Source organism: Camelus ferus, chromosome 28, assembly GCF_009834535.1.
Source record: "Camelus ferus isolate YT-003-E chromosome 28, BCGSAC_Cfer_1.0, whole genome shotgun sequence".
Taxonomy (NCBI): Eukaryota; Metazoa; Chordata; class Mammalia; order Artiodactyla; family Camelidae; genus Camelus; species Camelus ferus.
In genome coordinates this window covers 2,454,302-2,479,496 of record NC_045723.1, presented here as the reverse complement: position 1 = coordinate 2,479,496, position 25,195 = coordinate 2,454,302, and the positions used below count along the sequence as shown (strand labels likewise).

The 25,195-nt window shown below is 52.6% G+C and overlaps 1 protein-coding gene across 6 annotated transcripts in view; it reads left to right on the top strand.

The window, feature by feature from the left end:
- Nucleotides 1-24,964, top strand: part of INPP4A (inositol polyphosphate-4-phosphatase type I A) — a 117,343-nt gene extending 92,379 nt beyond the window's left edge. For 5 of the 6 annotated variants that reach the window (XM_032469589.1, XM_032469588.1, XM_032469586.1 and 2 more), the window contains 8 exons: nucleotides 4,068-4,240; nucleotides 5,086-5,209; nucleotides 6,080-6,206; nucleotides 6,457-6,597; nucleotides 8,735-8,832; nucleotides 10,926-11,038; nucleotides 13,610-13,764; nucleotides 22,305-24,964. In XM_032469589.1, coding sequence (XP_032325480.1) covers nucleotides 4,068-4,240; nucleotides 5,086-5,209; nucleotides 6,080-6,206; nucleotides 6,457-6,597; nucleotides 8,735-8,832; nucleotides 10,926-11,038; nucleotides 13,610-13,764; nucleotides 22,305-22,437 — 1,064 coding nt within the window. In that variant the 3' untranslated portion in view covers nucleotides 22,438-24,964. The other variant, XM_032469584.1, reaches the window with a different exon arrangement.
- The last annotated feature ends 231 nt before the right edge of the window (nucleotides 24,965-25,195 follow it).

Sequence of the window (25,195 nt, the reverse complement as noted above, 5' to 3'; positions counted from 1 at the left end):
TGAAAGATGACTGTGTACTCCCAGAATTGGGAAAATATTTTAGGAGCTTTCTTCATTGTGAGGCATGTGGCAACTTTTCTTAGGTTTGGTGATGGGCCAGTTGGGCTGGGGGTGGTGGCCGGAAGCAGGCTCCACCTACAATTTCCTACTCTCCTGCCCTAGAACCTTTTCAGGTGGTTAACATCCGTGAGCGCATTGGGCTTCCTGAGGTGGGCAACCTATTCAGAGGGGTCCATGTCTGTAAATGGTGCTTCCTGTGATCTCACCTGAACCACTAGTGGCACCCGGAGGGGATGGTCAGATAACACGTGGCCGTCCAGATATGGTGACATTGTCACATGGCATTCTGTGTTCTGGGTCTGGCTGCAGCCTGAGAAGTCCTGTCCGGCATTGCTGCGGGCGTTGGCTGGAGTTAGCAGTAGAAGTGGGAGTCAGTGTTGATGGCTCTAGTTCAGGGGTCGGCAAACCATTTCTAAGCTGAATCCCACCCCCTGCCTGTGCTTGTAAATGCCGTTCTCCCAGAGACAAGTCATGCCGAGTGTTCACGGATGGTCCGTGGCTGCTGCTGTGCGGCAATGCCGGGGTCGGGGAGTGACCACAGAGACCCCCATGGCCTTCAGAGTCTAAAACATTGACTGTCTAGCCCTTGACAGAAGAAGTGTGCTGACCCTGCTCTAGTTGTGCATATTGAATTTCCTGGTTGTGGCTTGTGGTCTTCCCTGAGAGTGCATGAGACTCCCCCAATACAATTTTTCTTTCTTATCCTTATACTCCAAAAGCAGCTACCTAATCAGCCTGCGGAGCCCGTGTTTCTGACGGGCGTAAACATGACCCGGCAGGACACCTGCTTTCTGTCTAGTGCGCAGCCCCCGGTGACTGGGGTTTACGGGACTCTTCCCATCAGCTGGGAGATGGTCCGCTCTGCTCCCTGCGCTGACTCTCGGCAGCACCCCCGGAACCCCATTTGGAGTTAGCTCACCAGTGGGCCAATCTGACTGGGTACCTTCTAGTCCCCCCAGTTTTCTTTTAGCCCTTTCAGTTTCTCTCTCCGAAAAAGTCAGTTTGGTCATGAGTGGATCGCCAGCTCCAGTCCCCTGGACTTTCAGGGTCCCCGAGGCCTTGGAGCTGCACGGATGTTTCCCTTAGTCCCTCCTCTCCTGGCCCGTGCCTTCTCCTCCACATCTGTCCCTGGACCCCAGTCCCCTCCAGCTGAGTTCCATGGCGGGTCGGTGCCTGCACACTGGGCTGTCTCCCGAGCCCTGAGGCGGTGAGGTCCGGGACCGTCCCCAGCCCCTGAGACCAGGGAAGGTGTTGGGGGTGGCATCACGAACCTGCCTCTGGAAGCTCGGGGACTCTCCTCAGCAGTTTGTAGAGCTGAAGCCAAGCGGGCTCCCAGGCAGCCCTGGGGCAGACAGTGCCTGGCTGGTACCGCTCTCCTTGTCTTCTGTCAGCTCTGTCACTTCCAGAAGCTCTGGTGGCTTGTCCACAGTTGATGTCAGATGGACTAAAATGGTCCCCTGCTGAGAGTTCCTTTAGCTTTTCCCACAGAGCTGTGTTTTGTCTGAGTTAGAACATACATTCTTTCTTTCTCTCAGTCTCCCTGCTTCCTTCCTTCTCTCCTCTGTTAATGAGGGAAAAGAAATAAAAAAGCAAAGTGCTTTAAAGTAGTATGTCCTGGCCTGGCCGCCAGGCAGTGCGTCAGGTGGGCCGCTCGGTGAGGAGCTGGTCTCTCAAGGGGAATCAGCTGGTACTTTCCTTCACAGCGAGACCTTCTCGATGCAGGAGGCAGAGTAAAGCCCTTCACCAGCCAGAACATCCCAGATGCCAGTACTTAACTAGCTTCCGGTAGAAATCTCGTTACTGTTCCTGGAATTAATTCTGTTTGCAAGTGTAAAATTTTAGTTTCTCTTCACACTGACCCAAAACGTATTATCCCCAGCCAGTACCTGCTGCAGAGTCAGACGTGTGTACAAATGGCAGATCTTTTTGTGTGTCTGGGGAGACACTGAAGCTTTCTGAGCCTGTCTCCTTACCCATATTAATAATGGGTTATAATTAATAGCCTTATGTCTGTGGGTTGAATGAGAAAACAGTTACAAAGTGAAGCACTGACAGGTATTGCATGGCTGGTGTTTGACACTCTTCCTGAGCTCGGTGGGGTCGTCCAGATGTGTCTGAGCCCTTCTCCGGGCGGACGGTGGAGTCACCTCCCCTCCAGGCTCTCTCTCTTTTCTCCAGGACACACTCCAAGCGCTTTTTAACCATTCTTCCAATAGTATAGTTTTTTTTGGTGTTTTTTTTTCCCTCCTAATATAGCAAAACTGAGTCATTCTTAATTGATTTTGTTTAAACAGAAGTAGGCAAAGTCAAAACCTGTTGTGTGCAGAGGGCTTGCTTAGTCAGATGAGACCACTGGTATATTCCAGTCATTTTCAGGTTAAGATGATCATAATTTGCATATTAATTCATTTACTTCTTGGTGAAGAACAGTCTTAATGACTGCCTGCCTTTCCCCAAACTACTTAACTGCCACCGGCCTTTTTTGATAGTTGCTGAGTATAACCAATGTGCATTCAACAGAGTTCTTCAAAGAAACAAGGATGTGGTCTCTGAGAACTTTAGATGCAGAAGGAGACATGGATGTTACCTAGAACAGCAGTTTCATTTTACTGAGAAGGGCCCCAGGGCTGAGGGGTCGGGGGCCTGCCGGCAGCCCACCACTGCTCGGCAAGCCGGGGCCTCGAGTTTTCACTCGTCAGTCCAGTGTCCTTTGTCACCATGATTTGTTTGCTAAGACCTTTCTGCTGTAGACTTTCTAAACTTAAGCCTGCTTTTTTCCATTACAGATACAAATCCTTGTCCACGTACAATTTGCCTGCGTATACACTGAGATCTTTTCCAAATTTTGACTCCCTCTGTAGACTTGAAAATCTGTGTTTAACCAAACACTGAGTGTAGGGAAGTCCTTTGCAGGTTTTAGGCGTTTCTCTAAATGTTTCTCAACAGAGTAGGAAGCACACAGTTGGAGAGGGCAGAGCCACAGTGACCTCTCTTTTTATGATTCTGTTTCTCTGAGCTGGAGCTGACCATCCTCCCAGTGCAGGGGCCTGTCCTATGTGTGGTGACGGTCATGGGCATTCTGTGACTCACACCCCATCCTCTGAGGGCAGCGCTGACCGGGCTGCACTCCGTTTGGGGTGGGCTCACCTGGTGGTGGTGATCCAATGCATGTTAAAAATATGACTGATGGGGGCATGTCTTTTTTCTTTTAAATGTCCTCTAAATAAGAAGGAAAAAAAGAGCCCAAACCAAAAATACCTTTCACTCTGCTTTTCTCCCCTGAGGTTCTATCTAAAAAGTTGTTTTGGTACAGGGTCAAAGTTTCCTTATATTCCTCCCACCAACCCTCCCCACCCCCAAAAAATAAAAAAAAAAAAAACTAAGCTAGAAATAGAGGACACCAGGGAGAAGGAAGCTGGGGGTGGGGAAGAAAGTGCAGGCAGGATGAAGGGACAGAGGGCTGAAGACAGCGGCAGCCATGGGGGAGGGTCCTTCCCCAGACACGGGGGGGGGGGGGCCTGAGCACAGGTGCGCGAAGGCTCGGCGAGGGTGTGTTGTCCTTGGCGTACGTGCACAGGGCTCTCTGCCTTAGTACCTGGGTCAAGAGGAGCAGGATGACCCATCTCCCAGTGGAGGAACGGTGGTGCCGTGGAGGGGGACCTGCCTCTGCAGACTACTAGAATATTCTCTTGCTCATTCATGCCTCCCAGGAGTCTTTTTGTCATTTTCCTCAAAAGGAGTAGTCGTGAGTGTTGACGTGGAGAGACCCCAGCGGTTCGGGGGCCGGGTGTGCGTTGCGGTCCCCGGGAAGGGCTGATGGTGGTTTGGTTGGAAAAGCTTCAGGCTAGAAGGTCAGAGAGCAGGTTGCTTCTGGGCAGAACTTGGCCCCAGTTCTGGGCAGGGGGGCTGCGAGGAGGCAGAAGCTGCGGATGGGGTGGCAGGGGCTGCGGTGCAGGGCCAGGGACCTTGGGAAGCCTGCCTTCTGAGCCGACTGTCCCTCATGCCAGGTGAGTGGAGCGAGGCCTTGTACCCGCTGCTGACCACCCTCACGGACTGCGTGGCCATGATGAGCGACAAGGCCAAGAAGGCCATGGTCTTCCTGCTCATGCAGGACAGCGCTCCCACCATCGCCACCTTCCTGAGCCTGCAGTACCGCCGCGACGTGGTCTTCTGCCAGACTGTAAGCCCAGGGCCCCCGCCCCCCAAAACAGGCCTAGAGGTTCTTCCCTCTCCCACACGTTGAGCAGACCCATGACGGTGGCTCTTCCCTCCTCCTGTGGCTCTGCCGTGTGTGGCATGAGGCCTCAGGGCAGCGGGGAGGGCGGAGACCTCTCCGTCGCGTGGGTTCAGGAGGGGCGGACTCCACACTCACTCCCCCAGGAGGCAGCCCGAGGAGCCTGGGGCGGCGCAGGCCCCTGTGCCACCTTTCTTTCTTCCCTACAAAGGAGTTTATCTGTTTTCTTGTTCATAAAACAGCAGGTGATCAATCTGCTCGTGTGCAGCTCTGCGCTGGTGGTTTGATTTCCCTGCAGAGAAGGGAAGAGCTTAAACGGGCACCACCAGTGTGCAGAGGCGGCAGCCTGGGCAGCTGGCTGAACGCTGGCAGAGGCGGCGCCGGTTCCCTGCGTTCCCTCCCAGCCCCGCGAGGCTGTCGTGCCCAGGGAGCCTCCTGCCCAGGAGACTTGGGAGGGACGTGTTCTCCCCTCCTGCTCCTCATTGTGAGCGCCTCGGTCTCCAGCCAGAGCCTGTCTGGATCTCTGGGCACAGAGGCCCTTCCTTTCACTGTGGGGAATTAATCCTGGGCTTCCAGAAGGTTCTGGCCCAGGAGGAACTCCAAGGTTGGGTCAGAAGCTGAGCCCAAACCAGACTGACCTTCGGGAGCCCTCTGCCCCCGTGGTCCCTCGTGCCCGTGGCCTCTGCCTCCCGGCCCCACATGGGCGGTCCCCCACATCCCGGGCCCCAGGGGAGAGGGGCTGTGGCAGTGAGCGCGGCAGGGCGCGGGCTGAGGCGCGTCTGTCCCCGCAGCTGACAGCACTCATCTGTGGCTTCATCATCAAGCTGAGGAACTGCCTGCACGACGACGGCTTCCTGCGGCAGCTCTACACCATCGGGCTGCTCGCCCAGTTCGAGAGCCTGCTCAGCACCTACGGTGAGGCTGGGCGGGTCCGCGGGGGCCGTGTGTGCCCATCCTCCTGCCCGCGCCGTCTCTGATGCCAGGTGTAGTGGCCGCCGACTCAGATGTGGGCAGACACCCCCAAAGTGTGCCACAGAGAGCCAGATGAAAGCCCTGCGTGGTCCCGCGTGCACACACGCACACACACACCTCTGTTGGTTTTGTTGTTGTTTGTTACACATCTTGAAGATCTTTCTATTTGAGAATGGATGATTGTTACTAAAGCAATAACTTCCTATAGGACATTCGGGCCATTTTTGAATTGTTCCTATTAAAACATCTCTGCATGTACACTTTTGTGTGCCTGTGGCCCATTTCTGCACCCGCTAAATTACTAGAAGGAAAGTTGCTGGGTCAGAAAGTAGAGATATTTCAAAAATCCACTGATACTTCCAAATTACCCTCTAAAAGGCTCTCTTCTCCTTACCTTCATTTTCTGTTTATTTCTTCTTAGGAGGTAAAAGTGGATAACTTTTTTTAAAGTATCTGTTAATCATTGGAGTTATAAGACATTAAAGAAATAGCAAAAGACCTAAAGATTATCAAAAGATCACAATATCCAAAGAGCCAGCTTTGCCTCCTGAGATTCCCTGCCTGTCAGCCCTCCCATCCCACCCCACGCCACCCCACCCCACCCTCGCCTCCTTCCTTCACCAGAAAAGAGCCAGGAAGGACAAGGCTGGTCTCCACCAGCTGCGCTTTCTAACGTGGCTGCGGGAGAAGCTGGGGCGGCCCCTCCAGCGGTCTCATCACAGCTGCCCTGACCTCGTTGCCTCTGTAGCCTTTCTGGGTCCAGGGTTGCGCGGGTCCCCTCCCTGAGCACCCCCTTGCCTCTCTTGCCTCCAGGGGAGGAGCTGGCCATGCTGGAGGACATGAGCCTTGGGATCATGGACCTGAGGAACGTGACCTTCAAAGTCACGCAGGCCACGTCTAATGCATCGACTGACATGCTGCCCGTCATCACAGGAAATCGGTAGAAATATTTTTCTGATTCTCAGAACTAGCACAGTGTTTTAGTTTACATTTGTTGTATGCAAGGCATGCTTAATTTTTGCTTTATTCCGTTTCATTAAGTTAGAAATGCTACTCACAGCCTCTCCATTAACCTCACAGCCCTTCACGGGTCCTGCCCAATAGTAGGGAACCACGCGTTTCTGTGTCCAGGCAAGCTGGGCTTCCCTCTCTCATCTCCGCGTCCCCTCTCCCTCTCTCTCTGTTGGCAGTGACGGCTTTAACGTGCGAATCCCCCTGCCGGGCCCCCTGTTCGACGCACTGCCCCGGGAGATCCAGAGCGGGATGCTGCTGCGGGTGCAGCCCGTGCTCTTCAACGTGGGCATCAACGAGCAGCAGACTCTGGCTGAGAGGTGCGCCGCCCTCCGCGGGGGACATGCCCCAGCAAGTGTGCGCCGTCCTCTCTGGGCTCCCAGAGCCACGTGTCCTCCTTCCTCCCTTTGGCCAACATGCTCTAAGTGCAGCCACGGACCTGGCCCCGGCCCTGGTGCCAGGACACAGAGACGAACCGGACATGGTCTGTGTCCCTGAGAGACTCGGGCTGGTAGCAGAGAGACAAGGGTGCAGGGATGATTTTAAATGCAGGACATGGGGCTCTAGCGAGCTCTCTGAGTGTCTGAGAGGGCTTCCTGGAAGGGGTGATGGCTGAAGTGGGTTTTAAAGAGTAAGTAGGAGTTGGTCAGACGAGGAAGTGGAGGAGACCTGGTGTCCCAGGTCAAGGAGCCTGAGCAAAAGCAGGTGGAGAGAAACCACATGGAGCCAAAGGCCCGGGTCCCAGGCAGGGATGGACAGAGGTGAGGTTGGAGAGGCCTGGATGCCAGGCTGAGAGCCATGCCTTGATCCAAACGGCCTGTGCCTCGTAAACTCCTCTAGGGTCACCTGCCAGGCAGCAGGGAGGAGTTGTGTGCCCACGTGTGTGCATGTGTGTTGGAGAGGAGGAGGGGGTGGATGTGTGTAGCCTCTAATGACCTCCTAATGGTACATGAAATACTTCCCTGTTGTATCATGATGTTCATGTGATATGTGTATTTTAGAATTAAAAGATACATTGCTGTTAAAGACATTTAGTCTCTAGGACACAATATGCCACATTCCTGTTGGGCCTGTTGAGCTCTGTAGTCAGTGTCCATCAACCCCTTAGTGTGGGTCATCCCCATGTGGCACACAGACCTTTCAGTGGGGCTGGACGTGATCCGACTCACACTTGCTGGCCACGTACTGGAGAGATGTGAGGGGGACAGAGGTGATAAGGAGGTTGTCAGGAAGAGTCCACGCCGGAGGCCATGACCTGGATCAGGCAGGGACAGTGCAGATGGCGAGGGCCGGACCGGGGAGCTGTAAGGCACGGGCCTCAGCCGGGTGGTGTGTGGGGGTCGGCGAGCAGAGTTGCAGAGCCGGGCCGCTAGTGGGTGGTGAGTAGCTGGTCCTCAGGAACCAGGAGGAGGGTCACGCTGGGGGCAGATGGCGAGCTGGCCTCAGGCTGAGGGCACCAGCCCAGGAAGCAGAGGCCTGGAGGGTGTGGGCAGAGCTGAGGGACCCACTTCAGGGAGAGTGGGCAGTGTCAGGGCCCCGGCAGGGAGGTGTCCTTATGTCTGGCAGCTGCTGTTCCTGACCCTGCGAGAGCGGCTACAGGAAAGGGCATTTCTGGGAATGTACCGCAAAGGGTTGAGGCGAGGCCAGATGGCAGGGAACACAGGGCCAGGTGGAGGAGGATGAGGCTGTGGGGCGGGGGCTGAGGGGAGCAGGGTCTTTGCTTGCTTATCTGCTCCTGGGATGCTCTCCCTCAGCTTACCTGTATCCCAGGGAGACCCCGAGGGAGCAGGTGCCTAGAAAGCCACTAGGCATGGATGGGCCCACAGGAGGGAGTCCTGCCCCAGAAAGAGTGACCTGGGACAGTGAAGAAGCTAATGTGCATGGTGATCACTGGGTGGAGAGGTGGTAGAGGGGATGGGCATCCAGGCCTGGGGCCCCAGGGCTGCGTGTTTCAGTGACCACATGTGCCTTCTCGTGGGCGGCTCTCCTCCTCAGCCCCCTTACACCTCCGGCACGTCCTGGCTGCCCGTAAGGTGTGCAAGGTGAACCTGCATGGCAAGAGGAGGGCTGGTGCCTCATGCAAGGCCCAGCAGGGACAGCTGGTCATTCAGCAGCCCAATGACTTCAGATTTGAGAACAGGACTGTCCTTACTGCCCAGCCATAGCCCCACTGCCAGCCCCGCTCCTGAGCACTCGGGGATGGGAGGACATGGGGTCTGGCTGTCTCCTGGCGCATCTGTAACAGATCATGCAGGGTTCCTGCTGATGAGACATATTCAGACTTGTCACCAACCCAGGAGAGACGACCTTATGCTTGGGAGGAGGAACGTGGTTAGAGTTTAGACGTGCGCAGTGAATGATGGAGAGAATCAGCCTCGCTAGTCCTCATGCAGGCGCGTTGTTGCTAGAGGTAAAAAACATTAGCCAGTTAATGGTGTCCCCTTGCGACCTCCGAAGGTTTGGCGATACGTCTTTACAAGAAGTTATCAACGTGGAGAGTTTGGTGCGGTTAAATTCCTACTTCGAGCAGTTTAAGGAAGTCTTGCCAGAAGATTGTAAGTATTTCTTTACTCACAGTGAGTTTCACTTGTCTTTTGTCCCTGAGGGTCTTTGAGGTTTGCTTGGTGACCCTCCGGGTGCCGCTGCGTACTGGGCACTGATCTCCCTTGCTTCCCATCCCCACTGCCACCTGGGCACCTGCTCAGGCCCCTCAGCTGGGCCTCCACCCAGAGAAGCTTCCCTCAGGCCACGGCCCTTCCTGCCTGACCCTCCTCTCCCTGTGTGGCGGGCTTCCTTGCACACCGTCTTAGTCTGTGGTGCTCACGCCTGCATTCAGTGGCCACCTTGTGCTTTTGCTGGTGGGACAGGTAGGGTTACAGAGGCAGGACCCCAACTCGACCAGGGATTGGGGATTGACTTGCCTCCCCCCGACCATGAGGTGTGAGATCCCCACAGCCCCTTCCGTGGCTCGTAGAGTAAGATGCTGGGCGGGCACCCACTGCTGGGTGGGGGCAGGTGGGCTGTCCCCATGTCCCTGGAGGCAGTCAGAGGGACAGCGGCACCCCTCACTGACACACAGCCCCGTGCCGCCCATCTCAGGCAGGAACCCGGGGCTCACTGCGCTGTGTCTGCATGGGGGATTCTCTCCCAGACTCACCGAGCACCGGCCCCTGTCAGGCATGCACTCTGCCTCTCTGTGCTGGCGCTGCTCCAGCCCCTGGGGGTCCTCTAAAGGGGTCCCCGTGGAGGGAAGATGTGGAGAGGCGTCCGTGGCGGTCTCAGGCCTCTGATGCGAAAGTGATGACATTGAAGAAGTTCTGAGGACTCAGCTGAAGGTCACCAGCACCTGGGCTCTTGGGATCCCAGATACGTGAGTCGGCAGTGACTGCAGTGACGAGGGACAGACTTGTCAAGTCCCTGCACATGCCAGGCCCTCTACACGGTTTACATGAGTATCTATCTGATCCCACAGCAGCCTTGGGAGAAGGCCTGGTTTCACACCCCTTTGACCAATGGGGGCACAGAGGGCGAGTCTTCAGGAGCCCGGGTCAGGCCCAGGCAGGAGCAGCCGGGGGTGAAAGGCCAGGAAGGGCGGGGCCTGTAGGAGCAAAAGCAGAGCAGGCGTGGCCTGTCCAGGGCGGCCAGCAGCACTGCCCATGAGCTGGGATGCTGGGGGAGCCGCCGCCCCCAGGGCCCTCGGCCCAGAACTTCTGGTCCCTGAGGCTGAGCAGACGGAGCCCACCTAGTGAATGGTGACTGTCCCCTAGTCTGCTTAGTGCATCAATGCCGGGTGTTCGTTGACAGGGCGGCAAGGAGGTGGGGGAAGCTACAGTTGATCTCAGGAGGGAAGGCTGTGCATCTCCTGACCAGCTCACCGCCTCGGGGTTCCCACGGCCCCATCACAGACTGCGTCCCACACGTGCAGGCGCCTCCTTCCCGTTTCTCTGCTTCTGCCCCCGTCCTCTGACCAGCGTGGTGCTGGGCATGCTCTGGGAGGGTGAGGTGGTTAGCGGGGGACGCTGTGTGCACCGGGGAAGGCTGTGTGGTGGAAATGGATGTGCAGTGAGATCCCAGAACGCCGTGTCGTGGGTTTTGATTTGTGGATTCAGGCACCCTTGTTGTTTTCCCTAGACATGACCTCGAGGCTTTTTCTCTGATGATCCTGGTGTTTGAAAACCTTAGGTTTCTGAGGTGAGGTGATCTGACTGATCTAGCTCAAAGGGTCCTGAAGGGCCTGGACACTGTCATGGTGGAGGAAGCTGCCCAACCCTCGTCCCCTAAGAATGGCTGAGCCCTCTCAGTGTTGAGACCTCAGCCCTAAGCATCCTCCATCCCTGACGGCTCTCCCTTATCCCTCTCAGCTCCCTCCTATCCTCAGAGGTCTCAGTTCCCTTTCCAGCCCCTGAGCTGAAAGGAGGCCAGGTGGTTGCCGTCTGCAGGTGGCACTGCAGTGCTGGTGGGAGCAGCGGAGGGCTCCGCCCTGCTGGGACCAGGCGGGGCCCCGAGCACAGCTCTCCCTTCTTGCTTTCATCACCCTGAACGTCCACTTGGCCGGGCCTCGTCACCTGGCTGTTTCCAGGCTGCAGCGGCTGACCTGGGCCAAGTCCCTGGGCATGGCCCCAGCCCCACGACCCCTCCTCTCTCCCAGGCCTACCTCGATCGCGGAGCCAGACATGCCTGCCGGAGCTGCTGCGCTTCCTGGGGCAGAACGTGCACGCCAGGAAGAACAAGAACGTGGACATTCTCTGGCAAGCTGCTGAGGTACTGGCCGTAGTGAGGACACAGTGTCAATCATGGTGATGATGACACAGCAGAGCCTCAGCCAGGGTGGAGAGGGCGCGTTTCTCCACACGGAAACCAGGGAGTCACTGAACATATTGCCAGACTCTGGAAGGTGCTGGAAGTTGCCCGTGAGTTCCTGACTTTAGGGCTGCCTGAATTCTCGTAAGCTGGACACAGGATCCACCCCCTGGGGCATCTAATAACTGGGCTGAGGACAGGTGTCACCTTCAGAAGCCCACACAGTCGATAACCAGCTGAAACTCACTGCACCTTTTGTCAGGTTCAAAGGGAGACCGCGGGAACCTTTACCTTCTCTTTAAACAGTGTTTCTTCTACGGTGCTGTTCAGATCTCCTCATTTCCCCTGAAATGAAGTACTTACACTTCAGATAGTTTCTCATGAATTTAATTCTGGGGTTCCAAGTCCCTGCTCTGAGCCCGTAGTGGGGCAGGTTCAAAACTAGTCGCCCGCTCACCCACTCACCCTGGGTCACCCGTGGTGACCCAGCCGGTCCCTCCACACAGTGGCACAGGGCGGGCACTCATGTATCTCTCTCCATGTCTCTCGGAATAAACTCGCAGGTGGCCTTACAGAGAGTGCATGCAGAGCCCTGGGCGTGCCTCGTTTGGGACCTGTGGTTCTGTCTCACTATAGGATAGAAAAGCCGTCAGCTGTGGGGGTGATCTGCCATCCCCTGTAACCAGGTCAAACAAGCAGTTCATCCAGCCCCTTATTTTTTGTCCCCAGCAGAAATACAGAAGCAGAGATTTAGAGGTGGACAGGTCTCAGAGACCTGTGGACGCGTTGGTCCTCATATTGTCCACCTGGGGCTCCTAGGGGGCAGGTGGGCATGGGGGCAGCAGTGCCCAGCCACTCAGCCACCCATCCCACCCATCCCTCCCATCCCCAACCCGCGGAGAGCTGCCCTCCCTTCTTGGACCTTATTTATTTTCACTTCTGTGTATGAACAAGGGTTCCCTGGCTGAACAGTTGGAATATTGCTAGGTCTGACCCCTCGTTTCACACATCAGGGGACCAGCCAGAGCCCCAGAGCGGCTAGGGCTCCCCCAAGACTGGAGCCTGGTGCTGCAGACAGCTCTCTTGGCCAGGACACTCCTCTGGCCCTGCCTCCTTCCAGAACCTCACATGGCACCAGGTACACTGTCTATGGATGTAACTTTCTTTGACCCTGTTTGCCCTTCCGGCTCATTCCATGTGTCTGGGTCATGAGCTCTCCAGCTGGTGGAACTGAGTGAGTGCATCCACTTCATCAGTTAGGATTTTACAAATCTGGATTAATTCACTCTCCACTTTGCTCTGGCTACTTACAATCTTTTTTATTTTCTTTTTAAAATTTTTTTGTCTGTTCTCAGAAGCAGCCCATCCTCTTCCTGATGGTCTTGGCTGAACTTGTTGAGGCCTTTTCTGTATTGTCCCTCTCTAGACACGGTGCTTAGGACCACACTGTGTCCTCTGCCGAGTGGCATCCCTGGCAGTGGCCACATGGTCCCAGCTGAGACCCGCTGGCTGGAGAAGCTGGCCTGGTGCTGTCTACAGGGCAGCCGGCAGGCCTCGGGGTTTTTTCTGTGAACAGCGGGGTCACAGAGCCCAGTGTCATGCTTGCCTGACTCTTCGTTAGATCCCAGCGGTCTCACAGTGTGGGATCTGGTATGGGGCCGCAGGCCTGCATCTGAAGCTCTGTGGCCATGTGTTTTGGAATTCACAGGTTTCCGTGTTTGAGAAAGGCGATACAGTGCACAGCTGGCCACAGGTGTGTGACGCGGTTGTGGGGTATCACTGTGTGTGATGCGGCACAGGCAGACGATATCACAGCCCCAGGGGGTCTGGGGCAGCCCTCTGGTAGCAAATGCACGAATATTCTTTCACTGAAAAGCATGAATATTTATACAAATGGGATAAATAAAAATTATAAATAGTCTGACATCCACTCAGATGGGGTCATGCTGCCAAATGCCACAAACTTACAAAAAAAAAAAAAGGTCTTTTGTTCTGGGGCTTTATGGATTTGGGGGCTGTGTACCTAGGATTGTACCTAGTGGTGCAGGGGAAATGCTCCCAGATGTCCTTCCCATTGGGAAAGGAGGTGCCCTAAGGTGGCTGCTTCACACGAGCTCGTCCCTTGGGAGGGGAGGTGCACTGGGACCTAATCCTGTGCCAGGGCCCCAGGTGGAGCTGGAGGGTGGCCTAGTGGTCAGGAGGGGAGTCAGTCCACTGAGCTGTTCCCACTCATGCAGACAGTAGAGTTGAGACCGGGGTTCTGTGCTGTGCCTTCCAGAAGCCCCTAGAGACTCGCTGGGAGCTGGGCATCCTGGGAGCTGCTCTGACCTCCCTGAGTTGGGGGGGGTCCTGGGGCAGCGACCTGTGTTGGTGACTGGCTCTGGCAGGAGTGGAACTAGGGTGCAGGCGCAGAGGGAACGCCAGGCCTGGGAGTTGAGTGCTTGCCCCCAGCCCGTGGGATGTCCGGAGCCCCTGCCCTGTTTCCATCCGTGGGGTCTCCCCTCTAAGCACAGCCTGTCTTCCTGTTGGCAGGTCTGCCGCCGCCTTAACGGGGTCCGGTTCACCAGCTGCAAGAGTGCCAAGGACCGCACGGCCATGTCGGTGACGCTGGAGCAGTGCCTGATCCTGCAGCACGAGCACGGCATGGCCCCGCAGGTCTTCACGCAGGCGCTGGAGTGCATGCGCAGGTGAGTCCCTGCCGCCGCCGCCGCCGCATGTCCACAGAGTCAAACCAGTGGCACTGTCACATGGAGGCGGTGTTCTCTGGAGTCAGGGGGAAACAGGCCCAGTGGTGTCTGTGAGCAGGACCAGGCACCTGGGGCCGGCCGAGGTGGCAGGAGCGTGCGCGGGGAGCTCGGATGCAGCCATGTGACCGTCCTCCGGCACACGGCGTCCCCGGCCCCCGCCGCCTCCCTCCTGGGGTGATTCAGGGCCCGAGCTGAGGACATCACCCATAGACCTCTTTCCTGTCTGGAAGGAAGACACTGCGTCTGCGGGCCGCGCTGGTGTTCTCCGCTCCGCTCCTCCCCATTGGCCCGCAGGGTGTGCTCTCATGAGCACAGTGTCCAGGGAGTGTTTTCTGGTCACGGCAGCAGCCCTGTCTCCTGTCCCAGCGCCGTGGCCACCTCACCCTAATGATGTTCTGATTCCGAGGCAGCAGGCGTGTTTGCAGAGTGAAACCGGGGACTAAACTCTGTCCGCTGTTGAGCGATGCCTTGTTTCCAGCAGTGCTGGGGAGCACCTCACCTCGCATACCAAAAGAAAGGATAAGAAACTGCTTTCCCGTCTCCTTCAATGTAGCCACCAATGCTGTTCAAGTCTCGTTTCCAAGTCATTTCTACTGAATGTTCTCTATCATTTGTCCTCTCACCAAATTCTTTAAAGCGTTCAATTCTCTTATCCTTTCTGTATGTTTCTGCTGTTTGACCTTCTCACAATCATGTACCAAAGCGATGCCTGAGCCCCTGCCTCTTGACAGTAGCATTTTGTAAAAGTGGAACCGTTGTGTCCTGTTCTGTCTTTCCCAGTTCATCCAAATCTTGTGACCACAGGGCCACCTGCTGACGAGAGCATCAGGGAGGCAGAGGCGGCTCAGCGGCCCCGGTGCCCAGGGGAGGCAGGGCCTACACCCCGTTAGCTGCGAGGTGGGGGGAAGGACCGCTCTGGTGAGATGCGGACCTCCGCCAGCGAGGAAGCGAGACAAACGGAGGGCACAGCTGAGGGTGTGGGAGCAAATGTTAGGACCAGGTCCGTTCAGGAGACCAGGCCCTGAGACAGCCGTCCAGTTAGTACACTTCTGTCAAGGCTTCTATCTAGTCTTGGCTCCCGGAACAGACTTGATGAGAACAGCTGCTCCTTCTGACTGCATCTGAGCACAGAGGTCTCCTTAGAGAGACAGACACGTGGGCGGCCCTGCCCGCTGGCCCGCAGCCCGCCCAGGGCTGTGCACGGTTCGTCTGTGACAGCTTACAACACGCAAAGAAAGCACTTTTACAGCTGGTACCACGTGAGTGATGGGTGGATATTCCTTGTAGGAAAATGAGAAAGTACAGCTAAGCCCCCACCCCAGTGACTCTCACACCGACCTACACCCCCGCCAGGCCCCCGCGGCTACAGGGAACCACTCTGGCATGTTGATGCCTGCTCTGTGGCAGGTCCGCGCGCACGCGCCGTGTGAGCAAGGTTGACCCGCGCGACGGTTAACCAGCTCCTGAATGATACACGAAGCAGAGCGCACGTGTGAACAGACGCATTTATGTGTGTGGCTCTGCCCGTTGCTTTGGCCTGCCCGTCTCACTTAACTGTCTCGTGAGCGTTTTTTCAGGTCAGGAACCGCAGGCCTTGCGCCCAGCACACCGCGATTTGCCCCGTTTGCTGTCACTGAGTACGCCAGCTGTCTCTGGTGTTCTAGCACTTTAGACAAGGGCGCAGTGGGCACCCCTGTGTGTTCTCTTCCCCACGTTTGCCCCACTGATTCCTTAGGTTAAAAGGTGTCCGCCGTCGGAAGGCTTTTACAGTTTGACAGGATGCTAGTCACACTCCCACCCAGTGTCCCAAGGGCCTGCTCACCTGCCCTCTGGGTAGTCGTTCCTGTCACCATTCTGAGTGCTTCTGAGTCTGGAAAGTCGCGTTGTTTTCCTTCATGACGGGTAAGGACCCAAGGAAGGTCCTGTGCTGGGAAGGACCTTCCTGCCATGGAAACAGGCCTCTCTCTGCCTCCCTAAATCCCCCACCTGCCTCCAGTTACAGGTGTCTCTTTAAAGTTTCTTGTTTATGTTGTCCTGGACTTTTTGAAATCTCTGCTGTAAATACATATTACTTTAGTAATCACTGAAGAAGTTATTCAAAATGAAAACAGAGTTCAGTGCCATGTCGCCTCTGCCGCCCCAGGGCCCCCCGGTGCCTGCCGCTGCCTTGTCCCCCTGAGCTCACAGCCTCTCAGGCTCTGGCCTCGTGCACTTTTCTTAATGTGACACTGTTATGCCTGACCTCAGTGTTTTCTGGATTTTCCCATGTGGGGAAGACGTATCAGTTCTCAGGCTGCCAGCCCGGGGTGGCCGGGTCAGTGGCCGGAGCCCCGAGGGGCAGCACGGATTCGGCTGTGCCCCTGCGTGGAGGGATGCGCTTTGGTTCTCGTGCTTTCTGGCTTGCATCTCACGAGGTGGAAGAGTGGAGCGTGCAGGCAGGGGGTGGGGCGGCCGGGGGAGGGAGGGTGGGGAGGAGGGCTGGGGGAAGGGCAGAGCTGACACTCGGCTGGCTTTGTCCTGGGGGCCCAGGGTGAGCAGTGGCCAGTGATGGGCTAGCAGGTGTCTGACAACCAGCTCTCTCTCCAAAGAAGCAAACAAAACCCCCAAACAAACAAAAAAAGCAAAAAACCACCTGATCTGCTGTGCTTGCCAGTTTTTATGGTCATTTCCAGGGTGTAACTGCTCCCACCGAGCCCGAGTCAGGATGACACCGTGGCACGCGGAGCTGGGAAGAGATGTGTACGCTTGGCTCTCGCCATCTGACTCGATTGTAGCTCACTGCTGGTGGGCGCCCTCTGTCCCCAGTCCCAGTTCCCAGGCAGCCACAGCGACCCCCGGCACTGCCCCGGCGGGGGACGTGACAGCCAGCACTCACAGCAGGAGAAGGGTCCCCAGTCAGGACGGCACATCCCGCAGGGTCCTTCCAGGGCATCCAGGGTCCTCGGGGAACCTCACCTCGGGACATTTCTTCATGGCATCAAAGGCGGGACCCCAGATTTCCAGTGAGCTGGGTTGGACTCCATTCTTGGTCTATCCCATCATGCAGTGACTGACCTGCAGCTCCCAGCTGGCACTGCTCAGCCTGAAGCCCAGGTGGGTCTGCGGGAGGCTCCGCCTCGGGGCGGTCCTAGAGCTAAACGGGCATCATTCGAGCCCTTACTTGGGAGGCAGCTCTGGCGAAGTACGCTGCAGCGCGCCCGGCTCAGGCATTTGTGAGAAGGTCAAACCCCCAATGGTTCTTCATGTCCAGCCTGCTTTCTGGAGTCTGCGTCTGGCCGCATGTGAGCATGGCGGGGCGGCATGCGGGGCGCCGGGCCAGCCAGACAGTGAACACGGAAAACCATTTAGTCAGCCTCCACGTGTTTGTTTTCAGTAGACTACAGTATTTTTTCTTATTTTCACTTCTCTTTCTCTCCTTTTTTCTTGTAACTGTGCTCGTTTTGTTTTGGTATTCTGTTCACACCCTTTTCTGCATATCATCTTTTCTTTCTGTTGTGGCCTCATTCCATTTTTTTTTTATTATCTTTTGGTTCTCCTACTTTTTCCCCATACTTTTGATAAAATCCATTGCACGTGTCTTTTTTTTTTTTTCCTTTATTTTTCCCCCTTTTTCTTTTCCTTTCTCCCAACCTTCTTCCTTTTCACAGCATTGGAACACGGGAGGTAGTCACCCAGAAGAACTTGAGCGGCCTGGTGCCCATCCGAGACTTAAGACTAGACCCCAGCCTCCTCTGTTCCATCCCTTTACTCGCTCTGAGCCCCAATTTACTGATTGTGTGGCTCTGCCTGAGTATAGCATACCTCGTGGCCAAATTGCGTTGTAAATGAGTATCATTATGAAAAATAATTCACAAGAAAAACAAAAGTGCCAGAACACATCCAGCCACCGTGTACCTAACTGGACAGAAGGAATGTGTCCAAGCATGGTCTGCCAAGAAATATTCCATGCCTTACAGTTTGACATTTTGTTGTTCTGAAATGTAAATACCTGCCAAATCACTTTATCAAGAGGGTGTGTTCATTTAAATTCTGTAGAGTTTTCAGCGCTTGTGACATGTTCTTACAGTACAGAGCCCTGTTACTGCTATGTTTAGCTGGCCTGGAATTACCTGTACCAAATCTTTTCTTTCTGATGTAAAACTATTTATTATCTGTATATCTCATGTGCCCTGTTTCCTAGAGAAAGGAATTCTGTCTGAAAAGAATTTGTATATTTGACACTATTTAAATGTACGGCTACCCTTTCCTTTCCTTTTGAAGAGAAATGAGTAAGACAGATGCTTTCTAACCAGCTCTTCTGGATACACCTATTGACTAGGACATGTACTTTCTGCTTTCATTTCAAAGCGTAGTCCCTGAAATTACAGTAGCAAACAGTTTGCAGAATCATAACATTTCCTTGCTTATGTTATTACTTCCGAGTTAGGATGACACAAAGCTGTGACTACAGTGGCTCATTGTACCAAGTTAGGCACATAAAAACAACATATCGCATGTGACTTTAGAATTACTCTTTTATATCTTCAAGGATCATTAAACTGATCCAGGAATTAATGCGTATAGTAACAAAAGGCTGTTAACATTATATACATTTATTTTTCTTGAAATAGCATTTTTCATTTTAAAAACCTGCATCTTTAATTCCAGATTCAAGTCCAGATAGCTTTTCTCTCTCACAAATCAAATATGGTTAGTAACGAGAAAAAAATTACCAAAACATGAGGCCTGCCTTTTGAGTGGTTGTGCCAGGCGGAGCCGAGAGAGAAGCGGTTGCTGTGGTTTCTGCCATTATCACTCTTAATTTTAACACGGCACTGTCCATAAAACGGGACAACTGTGATCTTAACAGTCGCGTGCAGAAGGGAGATGACACATCTAAGAAGGTCGCTGCACAGACTGCGGGGAAGCCCCCAGATCTTCTACGAGCAATGGGCGGTGGCCTGTTTTCTAGCTCGAATTACGTTGTGCTTCTGTCTTGGCCTCCCGCCGGCGCCCCATACACTGCATTTATGGAAATGTGTTTCTTTTCACCAGCTTAGAAACACTGCAGTGAATTTAGAGAAGCTGGCTTTTTCAGAAACTTCACACCCAGGCAGACACACAGACTCAGTCCAGCACGAAGTCTGGCCTTTCCATTCCCTTCCGCAGACTTCCAGAACCTGTTCTGGGGTTTCTCTGCTTTGGCCTCAGATCTGAGTCCGGGTTCTGGGAATTGTAGAAGCGGTTAGCAGGGGATGACAGACGCCAGACGCAGACCTCCAGTTCTAAGACGGGAGGCCGTCCTCCTCATACCCCCGCATCCCAGACCTCCTGGGCCCTGCAGGTGTCACACCTGCAGGTGAGGCCACTCTCCTCACAAGTGCAGTGTGGTCACCCTGTCTTTTCTAGAATAAATGAAGTGGCTGCTCTGTGGCACAGCTGCTGACATCCTTCGGGAGGGCGTCTCTCACCAACTGCCAAATGATGGGTGGAGTTAAGTTGTAGCAAAGTGACACTGGTCACAGGCAAGGTTCTGTCAGGCCTGTGATCTTCGAGAGGTGTCCTCCTTCACATTGAGGTGCGCCCGTCAACTCTCTGCAACCATCTTGTTGCTTTATTGGAGAGTGGGCAGGTAGGGTCCACGGTTCACAGCCCACCGCCCCAGCCCTGCTCTGGGCAACGCACTCCTGCTGCCCGTGGGCTGACACACACTGTGCCCACCTCTAGGCCGGCAGAGACTGTGTGCGGATGGCCACACACACACAGCACTCCCTCCTCTGCCCAGGATCCCCCTCCCAGTAAAGGGGGGCCATGGCCAGCTAGACAAGCCCCCCAGGGGGGCCTTGTGGACACCACGACCTGTCATGGTGCCAGCCAGGCCTTCCTGCCCCTTGTAGGTCTGGCTGCTAAGATGAGAGAGAAATGGATGGAAGGAGAGAGGGTAAGGGTTTGGGGGTCTCTTTTCAGGGGCCATTCAAAAGGCAGTACATTCTAACTCTGTAGTCACGAGGCTCGATTGAGAAAGGACACTGAGATCAGCCGAGGCTGTGGGTGGTGGTGGTTCTTTAGAATATCTAAGAAAAGAAATTCAGGATGCTCACCCTTGAGCTGAGTTTAATGTCACTGAGGCCTTATGAAATCAGGCTAAAGATATATTTGAAGTCTTTTCTGCTTTAGTAGAAACAGGCAGGATAAAACAAAGACAGGGAGATGATTAGGAAAGGGGAGTCATTGATATTTGGTGGTGGTTTTCGGGTTGCTCCTAAGCTAATGCTGGCGCTTGCACACTGGCAGCAGCAGCTGACTGGAGATTTTCAGGATCACTAGACGCTGACATGCCCAGATGCGTTCTAAAGTGGACGGTCCCCACTGGAAAGGGAAAACAGGGGTGGCGCTAAAATTAGCTGCCACTTGGGGTTTCAGTTCTAATTTTTAATTTAAAAAGTAGATGTCCTTGAAATAATTTATCGATATAATGAAAAAATCTTATAGCTTTGAAATAATTAAATCCCTCTTTCTAAAATCTATCCAAGACCTTCTCCATGTATTCCTGACTCCTAAAAATTACACAGCCAACGTGATGTATGAAAATGTCCTACCTGAGGGTGGAGGCAGGGCTCTGCAGCAGGGAATGCCAGTTCCCACAGCATGGCCTCCCCTCCCCACACCTCCTCCCAAGACCAAGCTGAGCTTGGCTAAACACTGGGTGCCAATGTGTGTGCAATCAGCCTCATTAGTCAGATTTTGTAACTTCAAACCAAATTCAAACATTTGAGGGAAAGTAAACACAATTTAATTTTAAAATTTAACTTGAAATAAAAGTGTAATCTTGCTTATAATTTCACATATAGTATATTCAGCCAGCTAAACCAGTAATTAGCCTCTAACGTGTAAATAAAAGAGAATGTCGAAGTTCACAAATTATTTTTCTTTGTTCCTCAAAGCAGTTTGACTTTTACTAGTTACTAGTGGTTTTTGAGAAGTGTGTATATTTCTATGTCAATGGAGAAGCCATATCTGAAATAGTCTGATAATGTAAGAACTTCCAAAGATTAAAGAAGAACCGATATAGCTTCTGTTTTAAATGGAGTGATATTTTTATCTGATCATTGGATGTTAGACGAACGTGATCTTCACTTACTCTAGTGGCTCCCTGCTCACACGGCCTAGGCGATCAGCTCAGATGACACCCATCCAGCTGAGGGCTTTGCAGCTCTGGCGACAAGAAAGCATATTTGAGTTACTAACTTACTTATTAACAAGCAGGTGGCTACTTTTCTAAAATACCTGAGTTTATCTTTTGAATAAAATTACTGTCTTACCAAAGTATTTTACATATTCTTGATAATGAAGTTGTCACTTTCACTTTAAAAGGCTTGAGCAATTGCCACTGATATTTTTTTAAAATGCATGACACAATGGTCTTCATACAACTGGAAATATTTTTTTAAACCCTGTTTCTTGGTAACTGCAAATTTTACATCTCATGAAGGGGATTTTGTACTAAATTTAATAACTAGTTGAATTAATTGCTAGATTGTCTTAGAATAATATAAAACTATAAAGATACTGTGCTATAGGAAGTCATTTCTATTTAGACTCGCTTTTGTCTGTTACCTTGATGTCTACCAGAACATGTCCCAGAGAGCTCCCCTGATGCTCCCACCTGGGACTGTGAGGCCTGCTTGACGGCTCATCCTCCTGTTCAGCATTTGCTTTGCCCGCTGGGTTGCCATGACAACCCTTGATCAGTGCAGCAGGGGAAGATGCTGGTAGCATGCTCTCCAGGGAAGGGCACCCGTGGGCTCTCACCGGCTCAGTGGCACTCTTCTGAGGTGACTGTAGCGAGGGCAGCTTACCTGGAGAAGGCAGCCTCAGTGGGGTCACTCCTTGACGCCCTGGTGCTCACGGCCGTGCAGCCATCGCCCAGGCCCACGGGGCTGCTGTGCCCCCAGGACAGCTGCGTCCTAGGTGGAGACAGCATGTTAGAGCAGCCTTTGGAGCCAGATGGTTTTGCAGCATGTTCAATTCTGCAAGGAAAATCAGCATTTTGAACTTGCGATGGTCAGCAGCTGTTGCTAATATAGAAAAATGCAGCTCTTTAAAGGCTTTGGGTTAAGAGCAGCACTTTTCCATTTAATTTGCTGTGTGACAGAACTTTTGAACTATAGTTATGATAGACCTCTCAGATAACCAGATGCAAAGTAGTTGAAATCATTAACTTCAAAACAGAAAAGCTGTCCTCCGCTTGAACACAGCGCTGCTTTCGAAGCGGACCCTCGCAGTCGCTCACAGCATGTGTCCATCTCTGTGCTTCTCAGCTGCCTTGTTCAGAAACTGCCATCTTGCGTGTGTATTGTTGTAAATGAGTCTGGCACCCATTTAAACTAATCAGCTTTTTTTTTTTTAATGCTATGAAAATAGTTCATTTCATCTGAGTTTAAGTCTTTTCTTTTTTCCTTTTTTACTGCTGTCATTTCTTGTGCTTGTTTTTTCCCCAGTGAGGGTTGTCGAAGAGAAAATACAATGAAGAATGTTGGAAGTCGCAAATATGCATTTAATTCCCTGCAGCTGAAGGCTTTTCCCAAGCATTACAGGCCTCCTGAAGGGACTTACGGAAAAGTTGAAACATGAACACACGGTTTCCTCTAATTAGCTGTTACGTAATACATGTGGGTACCCTCTAGTGTCGTATATGAATTCTTCAAGAAGACCTGAAGGATTGGTTTTTATTTTGTGTTTTTTAAAAAATATCTCACTAAAGAGTCTATGGAGCATGTTTTTTGCATTGGATCCATAGCAGGTGATGTTGGGCCCAGCAGTGCGGATGGTGACGACTGCCCGTTCAGACAGCCTCGGCCGTAACACACGGTTGTCAGTGGTTACTGATAGCGATCAAGCTAAGAACGTCTGAAATGCTAGAAAAACTTTTTAAAATGCCCACCTAGGCAGCTGCTTACCTAACTGTGTTTTTTTTTTTTTTTTACTGAGTAACTCAAAATTGAGCGTTGATTTACAGTCTACTTTTTAAAAATCTCAATGTAAACCAGTAATAAGTTTCACTGATTAAATCCTGGGCTGACCACTAAATGTTAAATCTTAAGAGAGTTTTGGGGAAAGCAGCTCACTGTCTTCTGATGCAGTGGCCTGTCTGCAGCTCCGCAGGTGGAACCAGGAGCTGACCTAAAGGCTGACAAATCAGAGATAAGACTATTAGATCACACCCGCACAGATGCCCACACTGCGGGGCCAGTTCTGTCCTGAAAAACAGGGTGTCTGCTTGAGGACTCGAGGCCCACTGTCTGCTGTTCTCACGCCCATGCCTGGTCCCATGGTCCCAGGGCACATCTCCCCCTCTCCCGGTCAGGACCTCCCGCAGGGTCTGTACAACACGTCAGTCAACAAGGGGGGAGCGTGCATATAGTGGAAACCTAAATATTTGCAGAATAGGTGTCCTTTGGTGGGTTTCCCATTTTTTCATCTTTTAAAAGACAATACAATCATGTTTGAATGTCTGATGAAAGTCTTTCAGGTCTGCAGTAACTGTTATTATCCTCCATTCATTCTGTATATAAGACTGCTACTGAGAAAGCTGAAATAGCTCCTAAAATGAGATTTTGAAAGGGATTAGTGGGCCATAAAACTTAGGAATTTCATAGAAAATTATGTCTGGTCATCTATTATAAGATGATGATGAGTCTTATCTGCGCATAGCAGAGTTTTTTTCTTAGTTTGTATGTTTTAACAGTTCTGTTTTTACCGTTACTATGTTTACCTGTTATTTAAAGGCTGTAAAAGAAATACCTGTGGCATATGTTCGTCATGCTGATCCTAATGACTTGTGAACCCTGAGGAAGTTCCTTTGTCTAAAATTCTCAATGTTATTCTTCGGGCTCCTTGAGAAATGCCACTTGGAAACATGTAACAAACTTGGGCCTGGGGAGCTGAAGTACAGCAGGACCGGCCGTTGGCAGGGACACAGGGTGGGTGTCAGGTAAGGGTGGACCCAGATGACCTTCCAGACCCCTTCCTGCTCAGAAGCCAGGCACAGACGGAGCCTGCTGTCTCCTGATGCCCGCCGGGTGGGGAGACCCCCACGGTCTGGTGTGACCTGGTGTGGAGGGCGAGTCAGAGGGGCGTGGGTCGTGGTTCGTGCTCCCTGGCCCTCGTGCAGCTGGGTTCACTGGAGGGCAGAGGCAGGGAAACCTGTCCGCCGAACCCACTGCACAGGTGGCGGCAGCTGGTGTCGGAGTCTCCTGTGTGTCAGTCCCTGTTCAAAGACAGTTTCCAATACGGTCTTCACCTTGCCACCATTTCATTTATTTTGTAATTTTCTGTTATCTATATATTTCCATCATTTCTCATTTTAGCATCACTACCTTTTTAAAAAATCCCTTGTATTTTGAATTAAATGTTACTCATACAGCTTTCAGAATTTTTTTTTTTGTCTGAAGAGCATTAAATACCTGCATTTATCAAAAGGGAATATAGCAAATGTTGAGTCATTTGTTAGCAGTTTTGCATGTGGCACCTTTATGTGAATTATTTCCCTAATTTTGGCTTCATACTATGAATCACCATACAAGTCTAAGACTCGGCTAACCATGTAGGAAATATTCAGGTTTCAGTATTAACGTGCACGCCACTCCTGGGCTCCTGTGTGATTGTCAGCCTCCCGGCGGCACGGTGGACCTTCCAAACTTGCTGAGCGGGGCCCACGGCCCCCCGTCGTGGTGGCCGCAGCTCCTCAGGTCACATGGGAGCTTGAGTTTTCAGTTGGAGAAGGCAGGCAGTTTTACAGGTTCCCATAAAATGCAGATTCCATCCAGCATTCCTTCTAAGGGCCCCTCTAAAAGAAGCGCTGAGACACTGAAAACGCCGATGTGATGTGGATTCTGTCAAAGCACCTGCAGCACAGTTGCCTTTGGTTTCCTTTAAAAATGTACAAATGTTGTATAATACAGTTTCGTCCCTACACAATTGTATTTGCCAAGCTTAGTGCATTAAGGTACTTTTATTTATTTGTTTTTGGGCAGTATTAATATATATATAAACGTATAGTTACTGTTTTATATATTCTTAGCTCATTCGAAGCCATGTATGCTGTAAATGTGCTCGTCTTTAGAATGACAGACAATAAACAACTGACAAGAATGGTAAACCTGGTCTGCCTGCTTCATTCTGTTACATGAGCACTAGGTCTGCGGCTGGCATCTGGCTGGACTGTCACTGAGGGGCACTGCATCGAACACTTGGTATTTGTAAACATGAGAGATTTCTGTTTTCTAACCTTGTTTTCCGTTAATTGGAAGCAGAGGGCAGTGGAGTGTGGGATTAAGAGTGTGGACTTCAGCTTCAGATGGACCCAGACCCCAGTCCCCAAACCTGTGTG